Source organism: Cydia pomonella, chromosome 23 (assembly GCF_033807575.1).
Source record: "Cydia pomonella isolate Wapato2018A chromosome 23, ilCydPomo1, whole genome shotgun sequence".
In the NCBI taxonomy this organism is placed as follows: domain Eukaryota; kingdom Metazoa; phylum Arthropoda; class Insecta; order Lepidoptera; family Tortricidae; genus Cydia; species Cydia pomonella.
This window is the reverse complement of record NC_084725.1, coordinates 12,896,112-12,920,005: the sequence shown is the minus strand read 5'-3', so window position 1 is coordinate 12,920,005 and position 23,894 is coordinate 12,896,112. Positions and strand designations below refer to the sequence as shown.

Below are 23,894 nucleotides of genomic sequence, written 5' to 3'. Positions count from 1 at the left end.
ACGCTCTTTGAAAATTGTGTGACGTCACAGTTTACGGTTTGACACATAACTACATACCCACGTAGAAGATACGAGCTGTCAACTGATATTTGTCATTTGTTGTTTATCGCCTAACTGTCAACAGTGTCAATCCGAGAGTTGTGACGTCATCAGAATCTTCAATGACGTTTCAAGTTCGGTCACGTGACGTGTGCTAAAAGATATTTTAAATTCAATATTTACAAAAATATGGTCATTACAGGTCCCGTAAAAGTAGTTTAACATATGTTCTTATAATCCAAAAGAATTTATTGGGATACAATTCTGCCCTAAGATTTGTAGATGGAAACAACCCTATTTGATGTATACTCACAGCTATGCCCCTTCGTTTTTTCCGAAATCAGAAATCATTGAATTTATTCGTGATAAACTATAACATACAAAAGTATAGCATAACAAAAGAAATAAAATTTGAAACATAGAATAAATAAATAGTACCACGAAATGGTCCCGCCTCAGCATAAATGCTAACCCAAAAGTCAACGCTGATCTCCCGGCTACACCATTTGTGGGTCACGATGTCACGAACGCAGCTGTACGACACGGCATAAAACTGAACGCGACTTTGCGGCCATTCTTAGATTTTTAGGGTTCCGTAGTCAACTAGGAAATAAGTACATAGAAAATAACACACGTCAAAGACAAATCACACACAGCACACCTCGATCGTACGCCGTGTAAGGACGAGACACAACCCGCATCTCGCTATAAATGAAATGAAAATGAAAATATTTAATTCAGACACCAAGTATCCATATTTTTGTCTACAAGACTGTGTTAGTAAAATAACAAGAAAAATCTTAAAAATAAAGTTAACATTAATGTTAGTGTTAGTGGAACACATAATGCTCATTGGATCTAACATGCATTGTCATCCAGTGAGTTATAAGGGGGCTATCCACCCTTTCCGCAATCACCCTCAGGAGAGTGTTGGTGCTGCCCCGCACGCGGTCCCACAGGGACGCCACCCTCTTACGCAGCACTGCGTGGAAGCCGTCTGTGCTCCACTCAGCGAACATTGCTGACGCGCTGCAGCGCCAGGGCAGCCCCAATAAACCCCTGAAAGCGTTGTTGTACTGGACACGCAGAGCACTAAAGGTTTTTTGGGTGTAGTTGCTCCACAGGTTGCACGTGTACAGGTTTTGGCAGTAGGTTTTAAATAATGTAATTTTTACCTCACGGGAACAGCGAGCAAACCTGCGTGACAACATGTTACCCCTAACCGATAGTGCTCTGCGTTCCCTCTCCAGGTCTTCATTATCTTTTAGAGTGTCTGTGACCCAATGGCCCAAATATTTAAATTTTGTAACTGTCTGAAGAGGAGAACCGTCTAGGTTAATAGGTGGTATAGAATACGTTTTAGTACCAGACTTAAAGACTAAGATCTCACTCTTCTTGACATTATATTTGAGCCCGTGGGCCACAGAGTATCTCTCACATATACCCAGCAAGACTTTTAATGCGTTTATTGAGGGGCTCAGCAGCACCATATCGTCGGCATAGCTATACCCAGTTGTACATGAGCTAGTATATATAGCTATGCCCAGTTGGGCATGAGCTTCGGCACTGGAAAAAGAACATGGAGAAAGTTGGATTCCCGAGGAAGGACATCGGTTAGTTTATATCACGGAAGTGGGCAGAAACCAATAAATCCGAAACATTCATGTTTCGGATATTTTATGCATGGTTATTTGTCGATCCCGGCCACATACTCGACGAGTGGCATGGAAATATCAAAAATGCACAACGTTAATATTCAAGTTTTCACTTCTGCCGGCACTCCCGGAGTGCAACCCGTTGTCTTTTTTTATCAAAGTCGAAGTTGTTTGCTGTACAGTTCACAGAAAAGCTTTAGATTTTCTGACTATGATCGTCTGGAGTGTAACGTTATTTGGAATGAAGTAGTTCACAGAAAGCATTAGATTTTCTGACTATGATCGTCTAGAGTGTAACGTTATCTGGAATGAAGTACAATTAGGGGTATCCTCGTTAGCTAAGTTTTTTAATTATATAGATGTAATATATATTTGGCGAATGTAGCATACTTTATGTACATATACAGGGAGGAAAAATTTCCAATGAAATATCCTAATCACAACAAAAACCACTAACTACTAACGTGCTGTATTCAACAAATTGCACTTACCAAAAACATTACCCTAAGCTAAGTTATTTGAGCTCCGCAACTTACAAAATGCAACTTTAATAACTTCCACTTAAAGTCCAAAATCACAATAACGCCTCTGAAAGTTTACGACAATAAGAAATCGTTATACTTCAGAAGTTACCATTGACCGATTTTGATTTTTATCACTTTTATTATAGGATTCAAATTCGGTGCTATCGTGTGGTGGTTACGTCGTTCTATTGACGTAATGTTTTCTGCACGTTTGAGAGGTAGGTATTCTGTAAATGTGTGCATTTATCTCGATCGTAAACTTTCACATGTACAGTCAAGGTATTAAATATCGACACGTACAAAGTGCCAAAAATATGTACACACGACCTTATTGCCTATACATTAAAGTAGTGTATACATATTTTTGGCACTTTGTCCGTGTCGATATTTAATACCTTGACTGTACTGACATGATAAGATTTTTGTATTTTATCATACGTCATAATTAAATATTAACTTAAAAAAATAGAAAAATTGACTTCAAAACGGATAAAATAAAATATTATTCGTTTTATACGCGCTAGCAACTGAAGTGTCAAGTCGGTGCCAAGCCAAATGGTCACGCACTGTGCGGTTTAAGAGGAACTTCCTCCCGCGCACGCTCTGGTTGTGGAATGCGTTAAGAGGAATTCCTAGTTGTGATTTTCCCATACAAACGCTCTCGACTGTTTCCTTCCTGGATTTTTAACCTAGAGCAATGATTTTTTCAAATAAGATCAATATCATCAATATCTGTGCCGCTATGTTTTGCTTTTTTGGATTATTTTATTTTGAAGAAAATTACAGCGCCTCGAAAATCGCAAAATCGGCTTAATTGAATTGGCTGTAAAAAAAGGCACAGTATACAAATATGACAACAAATATCCAAAAAATCAAAACATAGCGGCATAGATTATTTCTTCCTCTTGCAATTCCCAAAATTTCATAATGATTGGTTGTGATTTGGAGGAGGAAACAGTCGAGAGCGAAACCTCGATTTTTGAGTTTTTTGCGTGTGAATTTCGGTCCGAGCTGCAGTTGTCCTTATCGCACGAATTGGAGGCGGAGACAGTTTCTAAATATACGTACACAGAAGGAATAGTGATGGGCATAACATCCTTATTAGGGATTGCAGAACCGGTACTGTTTTAAAGAACCGGGATTTCACGGTACTTTCGGAACTGGTCTAATTATTTCATTATTTTAAATAAAACGACAGCATTTTGCGATTTGACCACCTTTCGTATTATAATTTAATAATCACATTTTCTTTTACTACGTATAATCACAATAAACAAGTAAATTTTTTTTAGAAATATAGTAGTTTACATTGCTCATACTTGTGCGTCACAAGTAAAAGATAACTACATTGATGTTTGCCACTAGATAGCAAATTAAATGAAATTACATTGATAAGGGGATTTATATACATATAAGTATCGCAGTCGTATTGTATAATCCGCCGTATTACATTACGGCTAGCCGATATCAAAATAAGGGCCATTTTGAAATGCGGCGGTTCAACGATTAAGGTATGTTGGGTAAATACCGGATGCGGGTGAAGAACGTCGGACATTCATTTCTCCCTAATTTGGCTTTATTTTTTTAATATTGGCAACATTGTGTCAGACGCCATTTCATTGCGCCTCGACTGCCAGTGTTCCCGCGTCGCTCAGGGAGTCGGGCTTGTGCTATGCGCAATCACAGAGAGCAAGGTAAATTTCGCGAATTCTTTCTTCTATCCGATCTTCGACCTGTAATTTATTTTGCGTATTGTGATGAAACTGTGTTTGTTTTTGTAATTGTGTTAACAGACCTAGCACTGCTGTAGACCGCTATCCGATCTTGACCCTTCCAGGTAAAGATCGGAAAGAAACAATCCGATCTTTACCTAATTCAAAAACAGCAGTGATTGTCAAACTTTAAATTTTCTTCAATTTACCTACTGACCTACTTAATTATCACATTTATTGTTTTCTTGATCACACTTTCGTACCACTATTTTTATCCAGTACCACTACCAGCGCGACGGTAAATCAAAAGGAAGAGATTTTGGCAGTCTATTTTGTATGTTTGTATATTGTATGTGTATGTTTAGTGACAATGACACCTACTTACTGACAATGTAATTTTTTTAATTTCCGCAACCCAAAGGTTGCCTGGAAGAGATCGCTTTTTAGCGATAAGACCGCTTGTTGTTTACCTGTGCTTATGTTTCTGTTTTCTTTTATTGAGGTGTGCAATAAAGAGTATTTATATTGTATAGGGATGATGATACATGTTGAATTGTATAACAAAATCGAGTAAAATAGATAGCAAATGAGCAATTTTTCGCAATAAAGTACCTACACATACGGATGCATATGTAGATGTGCACGCATACATACATAGCTAGTTTAGGATACAAAATAGAGATAGGGCTTCGAAATTAGTTCCCTTAAAATGCTTCAAGAGGGCTCTCTTTTCCTATATATTTACTTTACTCTTTACATACGATCCTTACATTTTATAAAAAAAAGATTGTATATCAACTATATAATATATACATAATTGCAAAATTATACCAACAAAATCGCAATTTTACTTATTTTCTATACTTCAAGATGGGCTCTCAGTGAGCTCAACGAGGGGTGGGAGGGGGTTAGGGTCGGCAACGCGCATGTAACTCCTCTAGAGTTGCAGGCGTACATAGGCTACGGATACTGCTTACCATCAGGCGGGCCGTATGCTTGTTTGCCACCGACGTAGTATAAAAAAAACCTTGACCTTTTTAAAGAACTACTTAATCTTTTTGATTTCTAAGTTTGATTCTTATTTTTTTGGCGACCTTCATTAAAAATGACTGGGCACGATTATTTTTTATTTTGATTTTTGTCCCTCCTACTTAAGTACTTAATATCTTCCAGTACATTCCTTTCAATAAACAATACATTTACACTTTCACTAAACCTGTACAGTTCACGAGATCTTAAATTGTCAAAACTTCGAAACCTATCTATTATTTTAGTGGTTTTTCTTACTTTATTACTTCGGGTAAACCTTACAATAAGAGGTTTCTTAGCACATTGTTTACTTATCAAATTGCCTTATGACATAGGTATCAAAGTTTGAGAGCCACAATTTTACCAATTTTTGTATCAGGGTTAAGATCGGATACAAAAATACGAAAAAAAAACTTTCGTTGACAACTTTTAAGTTTGTAATTATTGGTGGCTGTAATGTAATTTATATACATTGGAGAAGGGTAGACACCGGACCTACGAATACGAACGAATCTACGGTTATTATTTAACGATTCGCTCCGTACTACAAGAATCTGTCACGTGCTGAGATCTCGAAAAAACGTTTTCTCACGAGTTCTCTCAATTGGTCCCAAAATTGTCCGGCATTATCCCAACATTCTTTACCCAGATTGTCATTGCGATACGTTCTTCAATAAGGCGGCCCAAGTCTAGCCCCATCGTAGGTATTACAAGTTAAATAGATTGTAGTTTAGCCATATATTTATACCTACTTACAAAAACGGATAGGGACAGTCAAGTGTAAAAATATGGGTGTACACATCTTACTCAAAAATATGTCCCAGCATCTTATTCCAGTGTAGTAAGAGCGTAGTACCATATTTATGAGACGATTCTTTCGATACATATTTTTGCACTTGACTGTACGACGACGACCGAAGCAGGGACATCATTATTTTTTGCAGTTTTTACCTATATGGTAATTAATAGATACAGTATAATATAAAAATGAAAAACAATATTAATTTATGTGATAACAACAAAAACAACTTGCATCGGGCAGCGCAGGATAAATTCCGTTCGGCTCGCGGGCGATGTCGTGTCGACGGAACGGCGCGCAATGAGCGGGCACTGGAGTCTCGCATCTGTGTGCGCGCACTCACACTTAGATAGCTCCCGCTCCCGCCCACCGCAGCGCGACAGAAACATAGCTTCAAAAATTCGAGATTTGAAAAGTTGCTCAGCTAGGAATTGCTCTTAAATGCCGAGGTTTTCCCGAGGGTCTACAGTATGAGGTTCTTCAAAAAAGGAGTGTACAGATTTTTAATGGGTCGGCAACGCGCATGTAACACCTCTGGAGTTGCAAGCGTCCATAGGCTACGGTGACTGCTTACCATCAGGCGGGCCGCATGCTTGCTTGCCACCGTCGTGGAATAAAAAAAAGAACTATCGAACCGAATGCCAACCCTGGTGTATTTCGATAAAAAAGAAAGAAAATCATTAGTTGCCTAGTGGCTTGACACCATCAGTACACTCATGTAAAATTGTAGTCTACTAAATTTACTGCCATCTTTCGACACAGGACTTAAACTCTTAGAATGACATATGGCTATTTGGCCCATGTTATTTCACCGATATGCTTAGAGCATTTGACCAACCGGAGTCGCCTTACTTAAGAACTTTACCACTCTCTCGAAAACCTCGGCCAATGGTCATGTATAGTGTAGGGACTGGCGTTTATCTAAAATTACTATTTGTACGTTACGTACAAATAGTACACGCGAAAACATTTGACGTGCTCCTCCCCCGCAAAAATCGTCAGACTGTTTGTACAGAATATTACAGACAAAGCGATTCCAGTCGGTTAAATTCTCTAAATTGAAATGTGTTAAATATCAAACGGTGTCGCCATCTACTCGAGTATAGGCCAAAGTTATATCGCCATCTATTCGAACATAAATTTCTGTTTTAGACTTTAGAAGTAGACCTACTCATGTATTCCTTCCTCCATCTGCCACCCCGGTTTGCTCAACTGACCCTCTTGTCAGAGACGGGCACAGAAAGTACGAAATTCTGCTCTATCTATTGCAAGTAATCTGCGACCCGCTATAAATATATATAAACTGCATTGTATATTATGTTTGTATGTTGTTGTTATTGTTTTTTGCGAAGCTCAGAAGCCACAATACAAATGGATTAGATATCTGTGATATTGACAAGAACCTTCTGTAATGGTAATAACGGCTGTTTTTGTTTGGAAGGAGGCTATGGTACTAACTTATGTAGGATTTAAATATTTGAAGGGTAGATGCGTGTTGACTACACTCTTCTTCTTCGCGTTGTTCCGGTAATTTGCCACGGCTCATGGGAGCCTGAGGTCCGCTTGGCAACTAATCCCGAGAATTGGCGTAATATAAAGATAAAAATAATATTGATATTTCGTACATAATAAGTTCCGAAAAACTCATTGGTACCAGCCGGGGTTAGAACCCGCGACCTCCGGATTGCAGCAGTGGCAGCATGGTTCCATTTTTATCGCTTGTCACTATGCCCGTCACTTTCGCACTTACATACTTGTTAGAACGTGACAGGCATGGTGACAAATGATAAAGAGCCGACCATCTTAGCCCTACAGCAGTGGCAGCATGGTTCCATTTTTATCACTTGTCACTATGCCCGTCACTTTCTCGCTTGCATACTCGTTAGAACGTGACAGGTATGGTGACAAATGATAAAGAGCCGACCATCTTAGCCCTACAGGTCGCACGCTCTTACCGCTAGGCCACCAGAGTTTTTTGCGTGTTCACTAAACTATTCTAAGTTTTCTTAAACTCGACGGAATCTTGAGCCTCAATATGCACGTTATGAATACAAAACTTCTGTGAAACTCTGGCGTATTGATTGTATTACTCGGGTCACTCACGTTTTCAGTCGACACGTCTCAAGCTTTCGACTAAGTACCCGCGAGTGACACGTATTCGTATACCTAAATCTTTATTTAGGTAACATATTGAGAAGAACCTAAAGAAGTTACCATTTTTTTAAAGGTCCATTGTTAAAGGTCCATTGGAGTAACTGATGATGAAATAATTGTTTAAGAACAAATAGATGAAATGAAATGACTCAGATAGCGATTTTTTTTTATACTACGTCGGTGGCAAACAAGCATACGGCCCGCCTGATGGTAAGCAGTCTCCGTAGCCTATGTACGCCTGCAACTCCAGATGAGTTACATGCGCGTTGCCGACCCTAAACCCGCCCCCCCTCGTTGAGCTCTGGCAACCTTACTCACCGGCAGGAACACAACACTATGAGTAGGGTCTAGTGTTATTTGGCTGCTGTTTTCTGTAAGGTGGAGGTACTTCCCCAGTTGGGCTCTGCTCTAGATCTGGAATGACATCCACTGGCTGTGTCCTACCACACAAAGCGAGATGACATTCACAATGCCCATACCTCTCTTATGGACGTAGTTTAAGGACGAACCCGGGTCCGAAAATAATTAATTGTACATATGTGTGTGTACCTATTAGACCGCGGGCCAGGAGCATATAGAGTCATCGCCTCCCGGCTGATGCTTTGTCAGATGATAATTTAGATGCTATCATGAATTAAAAAAATGGTCAGCCAGTTGTATCGCGGTGGAAAGACCGTCAGCTAATCACATTGCCACTTATGACCGCAAAATATGCGTAAAGCGTTGAAACGCCTGATGGAATGCTACATGTAAAGTTTCATGATTTTGTTATAACTATCATGCGACCAGCTGACGTTCTTTCCACCGCGCTACAACCGGCTGACGATTTTTATATTCACAATAGCATCTAAACTAACATCTGTCAAATTATCAAACGGGAGGCGATGACAATTTTTTTACGTGTTTCGGATGCTGCCATTTCTCAACCCACCAACGGAGCGGCAGCTGACGTCCACGAGGGTTCATCATACATAGGGAGGCGATTGGTCATGGAAATATGTTCCTGGCTTGCGGTCTATATGTAAACCAGAAGCACTTCATACCTTAGCAATATTTACAACATTGCAACGCTTACCAAGGTATCTTGGCTATTTACTGTTGCTAAACTGATTGTGCTTCTAGGTTAGTAGAGATTTTCCAGTTAGAGATCCAGCTTACAAAGTTAGAGTTACTCCAATGCATTATTATCTTGCTTTTAAACGAAGAAACTTACGCTGCAAGACGCCCTTCGCGTCGTAGTAAAGATTCTCTCGCATCTATCTCTACAGCATCTACGCTCCTTATGGTACTGACCAACCACGCATGCGCCCAGGACCAAACCCTGAGTCCTTTGTCCATACCCTCCCCGCACGTCGGCTGCACCGCTCCGTTTACCACGCCAGCTACACCGCCACGAAAAACGTGAGTACGAAATCCAGATTTCTAATAGTTTGGTCACTTTAAGTATATTTGCACCTTATTCGTACTGAATAAGGCTTAAGGTCAGTTAATCAATTCACCAAAATTTTAAGAACTGTTTTATTAGAAAGGAAGTGTGGTGGGAATTTGGACTGTGTGGTGTTGAGGTTAGGTTTATTATGATTCGGCACATTTGAGATGAATTCGTTCGTAGTATTCGGGGTATTTGGTGTAGTATGCGTAAATGCTTTTTACCTGACTTTGAAGAATTCTTGCAGTCTATGTAGGGTTAAGGAATTTAATTTCAGTACCATTTCGTACTTTGTCACGGTGATATGAGGTCCCAAAAAAATTTATATTGATTGTCACTGTAACAGGGTACAAAATGGTACAGCCAAGTTCATAAATATGTATACATTTCTGCACGTTAATCCATTGCAATACGGTGATAAAATGTATACATATTTATGAACTCGACTGTACGAAATAGTCGATTGTTAACCAAGGAATGAAAGGCACTCATTTCTGTCGAGGTAAACTCACTGCGTTCGAGTTCCAATAGTCCGAGATTAGAAAAGGTGCCTTTCACCCGAGTTAAAGTTCAATATCAGAATGTAAGTTGTACAATAGATCTATTTAATCTCAAATTTTAATTAATTATAGTAATATAAAAGAAAAAATGTACTGGCAAAGTAAAATGCTCTAGTGCAGAAACGTATCATTTTCTGCACACTTCTTAGATCAACAACAACCCACTTTCAGAGCATGAGAGTTGAAAATTTAATTCTTTGACTGTATGTTGATTAATGGGTATATTTGTGTAGTATGTAGGTATGTTCAACCATACATTTTGATAAATGAGTCGACTCGTCTTATGGCTTAGGTATGATGAAAAGCTACATTTTCGACCGATTCCCAAAAACTCTTTTTAATAAGTCGGTTCTTAACCCTTTTTTGGCAAAATTAAAAAAAAAAACATGAGTTCAAGCTTTTCTTGCACCTGATAGAGCAAAACAATGATATACCTACGAAAATAATACAAAAAGATGGTGTAAAATTACTTTAAACTCCTATTAAATTAATCAAATTAAATATTGTGAAACTTAAACTAAAATATTAGATTATCAGTATAAAAGTAAAACTCATTTACGCTACTGGGTTCGTATGAATTAGTTACATAATTACAAAAAAAACATAACTCTTTAAAGTTTCGACATATGCACGGAAAGTGCTCGTTCCCGCAAGGTAAGCGAAAGTAGCACCATATGTAGGTACTGTAAAATATTTTGAGCTCGGTCGCTCCGATAAATCTGTAGGCGACTGTACCTAAGTTTGGCACCTGTCGAATAACCCTCTAACATCAATCAAAATTGTTTAGAAATCTGCGTCAGCTGTCATATTGTATTCTTCTTCCTTTTGATGGATGAGGACTGAGAAAACTGATGCATTTTAAAGTTTTGAAGGTTGGTTATTTTTCGTTAAAAGATTGTACTAAAATTATGGTCTGATAGGTGGTAGTTTTCAGAAAATAGTGTACCTTGCCGATAATAAATAAATAAATAAAAAGAAGAATAAAAACTTGGTTTTGGTGATCACTTTATAAGCCATGTTACAATGAAAAAGAGGCAAAAAGCTGATTCTCATTTTTTTTATACTACGTCAGTGTCAAACGAGCATACGGCTCGCCTGGTGGTAAGCAGTTACCGTAGCCTATGGACGCCAGAGGTGTTATATGCGCGGTGCCGTTCCTGACACCCCAGTTGAAATCTAGCAACCTTACTCACCGGCAGGAACACAACACTATGAGTAGGGTCTAGTGTTTGGCTGCAGTTTTCTGTACGGTGGAGGTACTTCCCCAGTTGAGCTCTGCTCTAGATCTGGAATGACATCTGCTGTGCACTACCACACAAAGCGAGATGACATTCACAGTGCCCATACCTCTCTTTCCTTGATGCTTTGCCTTTCGGCAAAACTGTAGAAAACGTCGAATGCATATGTTTTTTCCCGATCTACTATAAAAATAAATAAATATTATAGGACATTATTACACCAATTGACTAAGTCCCACAGTAAGCTCAATAAGGCTTGTGTTGAGAGTACATAGACAACGATATATATAATATATAAATATTTATAAATACTTAAAATACATAGAAAACACCCATGACTCAGGAAGTCAGGAACAAATATCCATGCTCATCACACAAATAAATGCCCTTACCAGGATTTGAACCCGGGACCATCAGCTTTGTAGGCAGGGTCACTTACCCACTAGGCCAAACCGGTCGTCAACTATGTGCATATGTGCAACTATGTGTATATACTATGTGTTCTTAAAATATAAAATATGCGTCACACAAAAAATACAAATCTGGCTTTTGTGATGTCATCGTATATCGTCAGCAAAATACCGCATTTTTTCTTTCAAGCCCGTCCGCGAAATATATTTTTCTCCGTCGTTCGGAAATCTATTTAGTGTCACGCTTGACGGGAATTGACGTGACAATCATGAGAGTAGGGTCAGAGACGACGGTAGATTAAGTCTAATAAAACGTATAAATATAAGTATACAGGGCGTCCCAAGACTATGGGACATCAAGGGAAAGTACCTTAAATATAAGACATAGGATATTTTGCTAAAAGGAGACTTTATTTTATTTTCGAAACTGAGTAATACTGCATTCAAAGATTTAAAAAAATAAGTTACTTTGTCTGCAAATCGAACCGACTCAAATGTGAAAAAAAAACATCCTGTATTTTTATGATGCCAATCGAAAGAATGCATAAAAAATAAGTCATCTCAGAAATATGATATCGCAAAAGAAATGAATAGAGTAAAATTTTTGATTAAAATTTCAAGTTGCGGTTTAATTCTCAGAAAAAGTAAGCAATTTTTAATTTTTTTTTAGAAATTCTTTAAATGCAATATTACTTACTTTTAAAAATGAAATAGTCTTATTTCAGCAAAATACCCTATCTACGATATTTAAAGTACTTTCTCTTGATGTCCCATAGTCTTGGGACGCCCTGTATATATAGCCGGAATTTTCTGAGGTGATATCTTGAGCTCAAACCCCTAATTTGTTAAACAATAGTACATTGTGCAACGAGGGGAGTAAGTGAAATTTTGGATACGAGGGTGATAATTAAAGGCCCGAGTGTGCAATATTGTTACCCCGGAGTTACACACGGTGTTTTTTCATCAAACTTGCAAAGAATAAACTATATTTAAAGCGAAATAATTCCTAAATAAGGTAACATTTCAATTATGCGTCCGCCATATTGTCATTCTTTGACAGGTAGGCATCGAAGACATGGACCTATCCGGCATTCGGACGCGATTGAAAAAAAATTTTTTTTTTTTTTACGTGAACAATAAAAATAAATCATATTATACTTACTTGGTTCGTATGGATTAGTGACACAATTTAAACAGAAAAGGTATAACTCTTTTTTTTCACAATAAGTACATAAATCCCGTGGGAACAATACATGCCTTTATTCTTCGGTATACCTGCATGAAATAAGATCTTTTTCGAGCAAGTATGATGAAATAATACATTGTGCAACGAGGGGGGTAAGTGAAATTTTGGATACGCGGGTGGCACACTTGGGAAGGAAAAACTAAATTTTAAGCGAAATAATTCTGAAATACGGTGACATATCAAACATTCGTCCGCCATTTTGTAATTTCTTGGCAGGCGAGGCATCGAGGGCACAGACCTATTCGGCATTCAGCCACGATTGAAAATTATGTAAACGGCTGTTAAATAAACGAATTAAATATTTTTAAACATAAACGAAAATACTAAATTATAAACGTCAGTGTTTTAAAAGTAAAACTCATTTATGCTAATGAATAAGCGACATAATTAAAGAAAAAAGCTATAGCTCCCTTGGGAGTTATAGCTTTTTTTACAATCCTTAACTCCCACGGGAACAAAATAGGCTTTTGTCCTTCAGCACACCTGGATGAAATAAGATCTTTTTCGAACAAGTGTGATGAAAAATATATAGCAACATATACCCAACTGGAAGGCTACCGTGAACAATGAAACGATGTATGAGGTTAGATTAATTTCCTACACCAAACGAAGCCTTGTCTAATGGAATCTCTCAGAGGACAGAGGTGTTAGTTTATAGTTGCAATCAACCATGGAGACTAAGACTAATCCTTTGTGATTAAACTGAAATGAACTTTATACTAATTGTATGTAGCCTCGCCCGTGTAAGAGGGAGATAATAAATAAATATTATAGGACATTATTACACTAATTGACTAAGTCCCACAGTAAGCTCAATAAGGTTTGTGTTGAGGGTACTTAGACAACGATATATATAATATATAAATACTTAAATACATAGAAAACACCCATGGCTTCGGCGTCGGATTCGTAGGCATGGTCACTACCCACTAGGCCAGACCGCTCGTCAAAGAGAGAGCACTTAAGAGAGAGGTTTGAAGCCGAGCTTATATAAAAAAAAAAAATCTGTTTATTTCAGCGTTTGTTTTTGTTGAGGTACAGTCTGCACTCAGTTACAATCTCTATATTTGGAGATTATGTTGTATACAGTGAAACCTGGTTAAGAGAGAGTTCAAGGGACCGTCATTTTTTTTTAGCTTATAGAGGTTTCTCACTAATCCGAGTTTCTAGCTTATAGAGGTACAAGAAAAGTCTTTCTCACTTACAGAGGTTATTCAATAATATGCAAAATATTTTGTTATAAACGAGATAAGCATAATTTATTAGAGTAATTAGTTTACAATGAAATCAAATAATCTAACAATTTTATTTAAAGAAATCCGTTTTTTTTTGTGTTTAATTTTATATTTAGTGCACATTTTTCCAAATCATAAATTTAAATAAACATAGCCCTATCAACAACTGCTGAGTATTCAAAAAACTTGTGGAGCGTTTCCAAAGCCTTTTAAAAGCCTTTCCTTCGGAGAACTGAGACTTTATCGAATATTTGAATTTTATAATTTTATAAAAGGTAGATTCTGCTAATCCAAATTCACTTCGTATTTCATTACGTATCTTGCCCGATTCAAAAGCATTAACAATTCTGAGCTTATCATTTAACGACAACACGTTTATTTTTCGTTTTGACATTTTTTGTACCGAGCCTTCCTCTGTAAGTATTATTGATTACAAATTAGTTAGGATAGTTTATTATATTCTTCGAACTATAAAGAAAACAAAAATATACACAGTTCCTGTAAAGAATGAGTCATACATTGCCAGTATTAAACTGCCGCTTATAGAGGTTCAGGCAAGAGAGGCTCTCAGTTATAGAGGTCAGGGCGAGAAAAACGACTGTCGCTTATACAGGTTTTTGCTTCTCACTTATAGAGGTTTTTGGGGGGTCAAAGTCCGGGACCTGAGAATTATTCTCACTTATAGAGTTTTCTCGCTTACCCAGTTCTCTCTTACTCAGGTTTGACTGTATATAGTCAAATTTTTTAAGAGGTACTGACTGACTTAAAGATGGAGGACAGAAACAGTAAATTGTTAAGCAAGGGATGTAATTTTTTTGCATAATCAGCATTTGCATTATTTGGACCTATGCTTCAAAAGTTAGAGGGGGAGACACATTTTTTTTCTTTCGGAGCAATTATCTCCGAATATCTTCACTTGATCAAATTGTTGAAGATCCCGATTAATTTTAAAAGGCCTTTCTAACAATACCCCACACTGTAGGGTAAAAAAAGTACCCTCAAGAAATACTAGTGAAGTGACTTAGCCGTGTTTTTTTAACGCACATGTATTATCAATTCAATTGAATACAATAAATGTAATTATTTACTTTCCTCGTATTCGAAATGAAAAGTAGAGTGTTTAACTCGGGTGAAAGGCACCATTTCAGTCTCGACGAGGCCTATTCGAAAGTTTCTCGATTGGTTAAGAACGATTCCACCGGTGTTACGAAAAGAAGCGGGTTCGAATCATGTCCAAAGCACTGTCCAAACCAGTGTTTTTTTCTTTTCTTTTTATTTTAATTTTTTTACTATCGGTGCAAACGGAGCTGCTCCAAAAAACAAACGGATTTTTATGAAATGTAAAATTATTTTAATAAGCAAACTTCTACGAAAAAAATTGTCTGCGATAGGTAAGCCATTTCGAAGATAAAATTAACACATTTACAGATTTTCATAGGTATGTATACTATTCGGGTAATTTCGTATGTCGGATATATTCTAAAACTACATGAATTTCACCCAAAATTCCATCATAACATCATCCTTTTCGGAATTATCCGACGGTTTTCAATATTTAAAATTACGTGAATACACCATTATATGAAAATTTGAAAACGGTCCCACATAAAAAAATATAGCTCATAAATCTCATAAAACAATGGACGGCGGCCCTTACCGGCTAGACGGTAGTAGTAACTACATCCGGTACGGAACGCGGGGCGCGCGAGTCGATGATGTGGGACGCTCAACGATATGCTTTAATAGAAATCATTTTAACACTTTTCATTTCTCATGGTCTGAAAGTGGGTGGGTGTCTAAAAAGTGTGCAAAAAACGATACGTTTCTGCTCGAGAGGACTATAATTTCTGAGTACGTTTTCTCTTTTTTTTATGATATCAATAACAATTTTGGTTTTTAATGGATTCGTTGCATAATTTTCATTCTGATAATTCCCCATCCCATAAATAATGATATTTTTACTTAAATTGTTAATTGAAAGTACCCTCAAGAAATACTACTGAAGTTTATATTTAGCCGTGTTTTTTAAATGCACATGTACGAGTATTTTACTTTCCTCGTATTCCTCGAGCGCCAAACTACCTCGACAGAAATGGGTGCCTTTCAACCCTTGATTAAAATCTACAATTACATTACAATTAGTGTCTAAGTAGCGAAGGGCCCTGTATAACGTGTAAACATGAGCCAAGTAGGACAAAATGTTAGGGCGAAACTACGGAAAAAATAGGGGTGGAAACCCGATTTCTTGATAGGCAACACTGTGCGGCTACTAAAAAAATAAAATGAAAGTATCGGATATAGGTTCTTGTCGGTTCCTGGTGCCACTACGTTACCTACTGGCGAGGTCCTTGGATTTGCAACTTAGTCCGATAGTCTAGGGATCCAGAGTCGCGAGTACGAGTCTCGTCCGAGACAGTGGTTTTTTCCACTTTTCATTTATGTCTCAGCTTTGTGGGTCAGCTTTGCGTTTCTGCTTAAATACATTTTTTTTTCATTTTTCATGCTCGTAAAATTGACATTTAAGGCGCGTGTAAGCTACATAAAATTGCTTATTGTGCTCTAGAGCATAAAGTATAATCATCTATCACGACCTTTATTAACTTAACAATAAAGTTCTGCATCTGCCATACTGTCAGCCAGCCCTGCCGGCGCGCCCCCGATCTAAACGTTTTGTGTACAATAAGCTCTATTTCCAATTTCGGGCCTCCTGTGCTTAGCCTTCGGCCTCGCTGGAAAGCAAACTGGGCTACGAAATGCTCGGTCTCAGGCTTCGCAGGTCCTCAAAATTCATGGTCTTTACCACCGAAATTAGGCCAGCCTTCGGTATACAAGATACAAGATACAAGAAATTTATTGGTAAAAGTCAATGTTTTACAGGTCATTTTGAGTTAGGTACATATTCAGCTAATACTAGTAGGTACACAGCATTTTTTGGATAAATGTCACTTATTATAAAATAAAAATATGTTTAAAGCAGAACAAATACATAATCAGTATTTAATAGGTCGCATATGTCTTTCAATTCATCATGTTATTTATAAGGTAAACAATTAAAAACGTGTTTATATATAATTTAACTACTTAGGGTTAGTACACGATTCAACAAATTCGTCGACGCTGTAGCATGCTAAGTCAGTTAACATTGCTTTAAGATTTTGGTCAAACTTTTTATTCATTTTTGCTAGTTTTATTTCCTCAGGTAGCAAGTTATACAATTTTACGCCTAAGATCCCAAGTGACTTTCGGGCCCTTGCGAGCCTGCACCGCGGGACGATTAACCGGTTAATTCTACGGGCCTGCGAATGGGTAGCGTATTGATCCACGTTAGCTCTAACATACTTACATGCGCTTAATATGTAAACACTCGGAAGAGTGAGAATCTTATACTCTTTAAATAAACTTTTTGCGGGATGATCATATGACTTTCCGCTGATAATACGAACAGCACGTTTTTGTAATTTGAAAGGCCTTTCGCGGTCAGCCGCCGTCGCCCACAGGTCAGCACCCATAATAAGAAGCGAATGAAAATACCCATAGTACGCTTTTATCACATTTTCATGAGACAAGGTCGGTGCTATCCTGGAAAGCGCATAGCATGCGGAAGACAGTTTGTCGCACAAGCAGTCGATGTGAGGGGACCACGTGAGACCGGAATCTAGGATGAAGCCTAGGTATTTTACCTCTTTAGCTTGTGGTACTTCGACGTCATTTAGCTTTATAAGTAGTTTGTTGTTAATGTTATGTCTAAGCTGGAAATATAAAATATTGGTTTTTTCTAGATTTAATAGCATACCGTTTGCAGCAAACCATTGAGATATTAGTTGCATAGCAATTTCGACCTTAGAATTTAAAATTTGAAGGTTGTCAGCGCTCACCAGGATGCATGTGTCATCGGCATAAGTTATGAACTCTAAATCAGGACTAGCCGATGAGATGTCGTTTACCAGGATTAAAAATAGGACATTTCCCATTGTGGATCCCTGTGGTACAGCCGTATTGCCTATATTTTCTAAATTCGATTTAGAGTTCATAACGCATGTACTCTGTTTGCGGTTATTTAGAAAGGAGCGTATAGTATTATGAAACTGGCCTCCGACACCATACCTAGATAATTTTTCAAGGAGCAAAGAGTGGTCGATCAGCTCGAAGGCGCGCGACAAATCGCAAAATATAGCAGCGACTTGTCGCCCGGCGTCGAGATGAGTCAGCGTCCGCGCCACGACATCGCGCGTCGCGTCAGTCGTCGACCGCCCCGCTTGATATGCATACTGTTGCGCATTTAATAAACCATTACCTATGAAATATCTCATAAGTGATGAACTCATAAGATACTCGAAAACCTTAGACATAATGGGTATTAGAGATATTGGTCGGAAACATTTCTCAAGCTCCATTTCACCCTTCCCTTTATATATAGGTTGTACTTTTATAAGTTTCAATATATCTGGATATACTCCATTAAGTAGGCACTCGTTGAATAAAAGCAGGAATAATGACACGACCACTGGCGGTAGGTAGTCCAGCACGCAAGTAGACATGTCGTTAATATCTTGGGATTTTTTTCGCTTAATTATTTTAAAGGCTTTAACTATTTCAGTTAGAGTGTAGGGTTCAAACTGGAATGTAGGCACATATATTGGTAAATAGTTATACAAATAGATAAGAGCAGAGCGATTACACGGCTTTGTATTGTTTACATTTGTTTGTATATAGTACCGGTTCAGGCGGTCGGCGGCAGCGACGGCGCGCGCGGTATCGCTCTCACCAGCTGTTTTAGAAATAAATATGTTTAAGGCACTATTATTTTTATTCGAGTTTTTGCATGTTTCGGAGGCGATAACGCGCCATATGCATCGAGACAAGTTTTCATTCGATCTAGCTATCTGACTGTTTACATATTCACAACGAGTCGTTTTTAATGTGGACCAATACAGTACTTCCATTTTTTCAAGGGTCAGGCGTAACTCGCAATCATTAGGTGCTCTAGATATTTCTAACTTAAGTTTGTGTATTCGGTAGCGAATTTGTCGAACCGTATCGGTAACCCAGATTTTTACATTGTTTTTTACCAACTGTTTTCTAAGTGGGAAACATATGTCAAAATAATGCTTTATTACGTTCATAACTAAACCTATCTTATCACCAGGACATATACGTTTATCATGAATTTCAGCCCAATTATATTGTTCCAAATTAGAAATAAAATGATTTATGTTGTTATTTGAAAAAGTTCGTTTTAATACATGATTACTACCAGTATTTAAGTTATTTTTAATATTTACAGAAACATTTATGCTTACGTGGTCAGACAAGTTAAGCTCAATACAAGATACATTCTGGATGTCAGATTTCGGAACATTCGTACATGCGTGATCGATACAGGTGCTAGATAAAGTGCTTATTCTAGTAGGCATATTAATTAATTGTCTAAATCCATATTGTTTTATAATATCATTCATTTTACATGTCAGGGTACATTTAGTCAATAAATCTATGTTAATATCACCGACTAACAAGATCTTGTAATTTTGCATAATTGTCATATTTAATAATTCGGTTAGCTTAGAAAAATATAATTGTACGTCACCGCTAGGAGGTCTGTAAATGCACACTACGATGAGGTCGGCGCCGATGCACTCGACGGCACAGGTTTCGAAGTGCATCTCAACTGACAGGTTTCCAACTTCTGGTCGCTCTATCGTTATTAGTTCGGTCCTGGCGTAAATACAGGCGCCTCCGCCACGGCGCGAGGGTCTCGAGTATTGAGCACGAAGGGAGTAGTTAAGGTATGATGCAGAGCTTGGCCTACAGGTGTCTCAAAGCTCACTTTTAAGTTTTTAATACAGCCATTAGGCCTTTTAGTATTAGCGTGCGTCCGATCTGTGTCTTCTTGGATTTCTTGTAAGTCAGCCTATGGCCTCGCATGAAAGCAAGCCCTTGTAGTAACGATTAGGTATGCCGAGCCTCATAGCATGCAGAATAGCGGTAATTTTGCCATACGTTTGTTTTTGCTAGTGACCTTTTGCTAGTGACCTTTTGGTAGCGACTGGCCTGGACGATTTCAAACGTCAACTCTGTCAGAAAACGCTCAAGCTCTTGACCAGTCATATCGAAATCGGCAACAGAACGCATATTATGTATAACTGCTCAGCTATGTACCGCCAATAACGTATCATCCGGCGTCATATCAGCTTCCGGAGGGGCCCAATCTCGTTACCGATGCCCATAATTCTTTCCATCTCTGACAGTTGACGCGTTCACATGTCATGTAACGTATACGAGCCCGGTTGAAACCACATTCGGAGCACGGCATGAGGCCGCGCCGCACGCCTTGCCTTTTTTTTTTAAACAGTAATGGCCTGGATGCAAGTCCTTTAAGCCAAGCTAAGAAGCGTTTTGCGAGTTTTAAACGCGACCGTGTTGGACAATGCTTGTGATGTGTGTGTGTAGCTGACGCTGTGTGTGTTTAAAGTAAGTTTTTGTGTTTGTTGTGGTAAGGTGTTGGTAGTTTTGTGGATTTGTGAGCTGAAGCTATGTTAAGTTTGTTTTATTCACTGAGTTACCTACAGATACGGTACCGGCCACTTAACAAACTTTGAACCCGTCATTTCATGTCGTGATGTGACTTACTGATACAAAATTGGTTAAAAGATAAGTCTTGAAATAGGTACCCGTTCATTGGCAAACAACAAACGGAATCTTACCTATATCTTGCGATTTTTTGATATTTTCTCCAAAATTTCAAAAAGAATGAAGATTTAGTGCTAAACCGTGTAAAGTCCATAATCGTAGAATAAAACCGATTGATCTTAAGGAATCTTCAAGAAACCGGCAATATTGATGTTTCTGGCCTGCTACCACGAGTTGCGTTCTCGCACGCGACTCCATACATTTTGGCGACTTCAAGTATGGACTCGCGCGCGAGAACACAACCCATGCCGGTCTGACACTGAACGCCGACACCAGGCGTTTTTAAACTTGCAAACACAAAAGCGTTTTTAAGTTTTGAAGAGTCTACGTATATCTAATATCTATAGTACATATACCATAAAGAAATAAGTTAGCAACTCCATACATCAATGTTCTTACATAAACCCTGCTTATTTTCGTAGTCAACATCTAGCGTCAAGAAGCGAATTTATAAGAACTGCTACTTGCACTAAAATAATCGATCTAATTGCATTTTTTATTGCACTAAAATCGTTAAATTTCGAGTCCCGCCGAGGCGAGGAATATTCTATCAAAGGCAAATTTTAACGATCCATTTTCTATTTCTATATTTATTCAGCCATACACGTTGCAAACTAGTAATGACCGTTTAAATCGTTGCAACGAGCTTTGTTACCTAGGGCAAACCTTGGCTATTTGGTGATACATAGTTATTCGGTGATAGTCAGTTTTATTGTATTTTAGCCAAGTTACCTGGTAATTTTATGACTTGGAACCATATTACACCACATTAGCCACATTCGTGCTATTTCTTAGAGATCGTTTTAAGCAATATAATTACAGGGCAACTCGGCCAAAAGACAATAAAACTGACTATCACTGAATAACCAAGTATCACCGAATAGCCCAGGGCTATAACCGCGAAAATCGAAGTTCGTTAATTGCGGGCATTTTTCTCTGTCACTCTAAATACGTCTTAGTGAGAGTAAAAGAGAAAGATCTCCACAATTTGCGAATTTCGGTTTTCGCGGTAGGCCCCCTGGTTTGCCCTACCTAATGGGATAATAGCTGGTCGGGCTCGATTTAGACTAGGTGAATTTGTTATTCAATTAACCTTTTATTTTTCTTAAATACCACCATTTAAAGTTTAAATTGGTACAGACATCAGAAATAGTAGCGTATAAAACAACGCGTTAATAGTAGATTGTTAAATAAGGGATGAACGGCACTCATTTCTGAGGGCCAATAGTCCGAGACTGAAATGGTGCATTTCACCCGAGTTCAACACTCTATTTTCATTTCGAATACGAGGAAAGTAAAATACAGGTGAATTTTAAAAATACGGCTAAGTATAAACATCAGTAGTATTCTTGAGGATATTACTTTCAATTAACAATTTCGGTAAAAAATATCGTTATTTATGGAATGGGGAGTTAATTATCAGAATGGAAATTGTACAACAAATCCATTTAAAACAAAAACGTTATTTGCTAATAAAAAGAGAAAATAAAACGTACTTAGAAAGTACAGTGCTCTAGAGCAGAAACGTATTATTTTTTGCACGCTTTTTAGAACAACAACAACCCACTTTCAGGGCATGAGGAATGAAAAAGTATCTCTTCTTCCTCGCGTTGTCCCGGCATTTGCCACGGCTCATGGGAGCCTGGGGTCCGCTTGACAACTAATCCCAAGATTTGGCGTAGGCACTAGTTTTTACGAAAGCGACTGCCATCAGACCTTCCAACCCAGAGGATAAACTAGGCCTTGTTGGGATTAGTCCGGTTTCCTCACGATGTTTTCCTTCACCGAAAAGCGACTGGTAAATATCAAATGATATTTCGTACATAAGTTCCGAAAAACTCATTGGTACGAGCCGGGGTTTGAACCCGCGACCTCCGGATTGCAAGTCGCACGCTCTTACCGCTAGGCCACTAAAAAAGTGGCTGACATACGGACGGACAGGACGGTTCCGTTTTTTGCCATTTGGCTGGAACCCTAAAAAGTCGTAGCACTTTTTTGGGTCACACTACGACTGCCATAAATTTGATTAGCAATCTTGAGACCTTTCTAGAGGGCCTGTATCGATTAGAATCCTGAGTGACCTTCGCTCGATCGAAAATAAGTTTTTGGCAAAAATTTCATTTTTGGTACAAGCTTTTATCGCTGACTGTACTTTTTTTTCCACAGGCAACTAATACTCATCGAGACAATTCTAAAAACCCTAAACATAATTGGGTTGCGTTGTTTTATCACAGAGTTCCTATGGCCATCTCCTGTCTCCATCATCTGATCATCTCGATGGTACCATAATATGGCATCGTCACCCGACTTTAACATATGTATGCAAATTTTCAGCTTCATCGGAAACCTGGAAGTGGGTCAAATTTAACTTGCAAGATTTGTCCCATACAGTTAACAGGGCAAGTTAAATAAAAGCTTGTAAAAAACATGATATCCGCGCTCCCAGGAATGCACTTCCATCTAGGGATTGCAAACCGGATTGGTTTTCAATCCGGCCGGATCCGGCCGGATTTTGGCCGTAGTCCGGCCGGATCCGGCCGGACCGGATCCGGTTTGGTATAGGGATATAAAAGTTAATTAAATGACATATTTTTCTAGTTTTTTGCGTAATACGTATTCCTAAATCTATAATTTGCAGTTAATAAATAACTTCTCAACAATAAAATAGAACTTGGTAGTAAAAAGTGTCACAATGTCAATATCACTTTAAAAACAAAAATTTTAAATCGGTAATTTATTATATTTAACCATTCAAAAGTGCTCAGATTTTCGTTTACAATTATAAATTTGCTTAGTTTCCAAAGCCTGATGATGGGATGTGGGGTGGGAATTAGAGCTCCTTGAACGGACAAGTTTTCGTAACTGTTCATTGATTGAATTCTTTGGAGAGTCTGTTCGGAAAGAGAAGAGTCGTGGAATGTATTGGGCTCCATACATTCCACGACTCTTCTCTTTCCTCACAAACTCTAACGTTGACATCCATTCTAGCATAGAGAAATAAGAATTACATAGATTGCACACTCGATACATCAGTTTTGGTACCAAAACGCTTATTATTTTCGTAGTCGACATCTATTTAGCATCGAGTAGCGGAACTCTCAGGACTGCTACTCGACAATAGATATCGCGGCAAACAAAAAGTCTAATGCTCAACGATTTTCCGCTAATATAGTA

At 38.2% G+C, this 23,894-nt stretch overlaps 2 protein-coding genes across 2 annotated transcripts in view; one reads left to right on the top strand and one right to left on the bottom strand.

The window, feature by feature from the left end:
- Positions 1 to 869: 869 nt before the first annotated feature.
- LOC133530804 (uncharacterized) lies at positions 870 to 1,529 on the bottom strand. The gene has a single exon (XM_061868869.1). It carries the CDS (start codon positions 1,527 to 1,529, stop codon positions 870 to 872), a length of 660 nt encoding a protein of 219 aa, XP_061724853.1.
- Positions 1,530 to 20,267: 18,738 nt separating this feature from the next.
- Positions 20,268 to 23,894, top strand: part of LOC133530615 (sodium- and chloride-dependent GABA transporter 1) — a 30,202-nt gene continuing 26,575 nt past the window's right edge. Inside the window, exon 1 of the mRNA XM_061868617.1 lies at positions 20,268 to 20,501. The gene's annotated coding sequence lies outside the window, so the exon portion shown is untranslated. The remainder of the gene's footprint in view (positions 20,502 to 23,894) is intronic.

What these genes read in the sequence shown, in the direction of transcription:
- LOC133530804 (XM_061868869.1), bottom strand. Translation starts at nt 1,529, where the DNA reads ATGGTGCTGCTGAGCCCCTCAATAAACGCATTAAAAGTCTTGCTGGGT.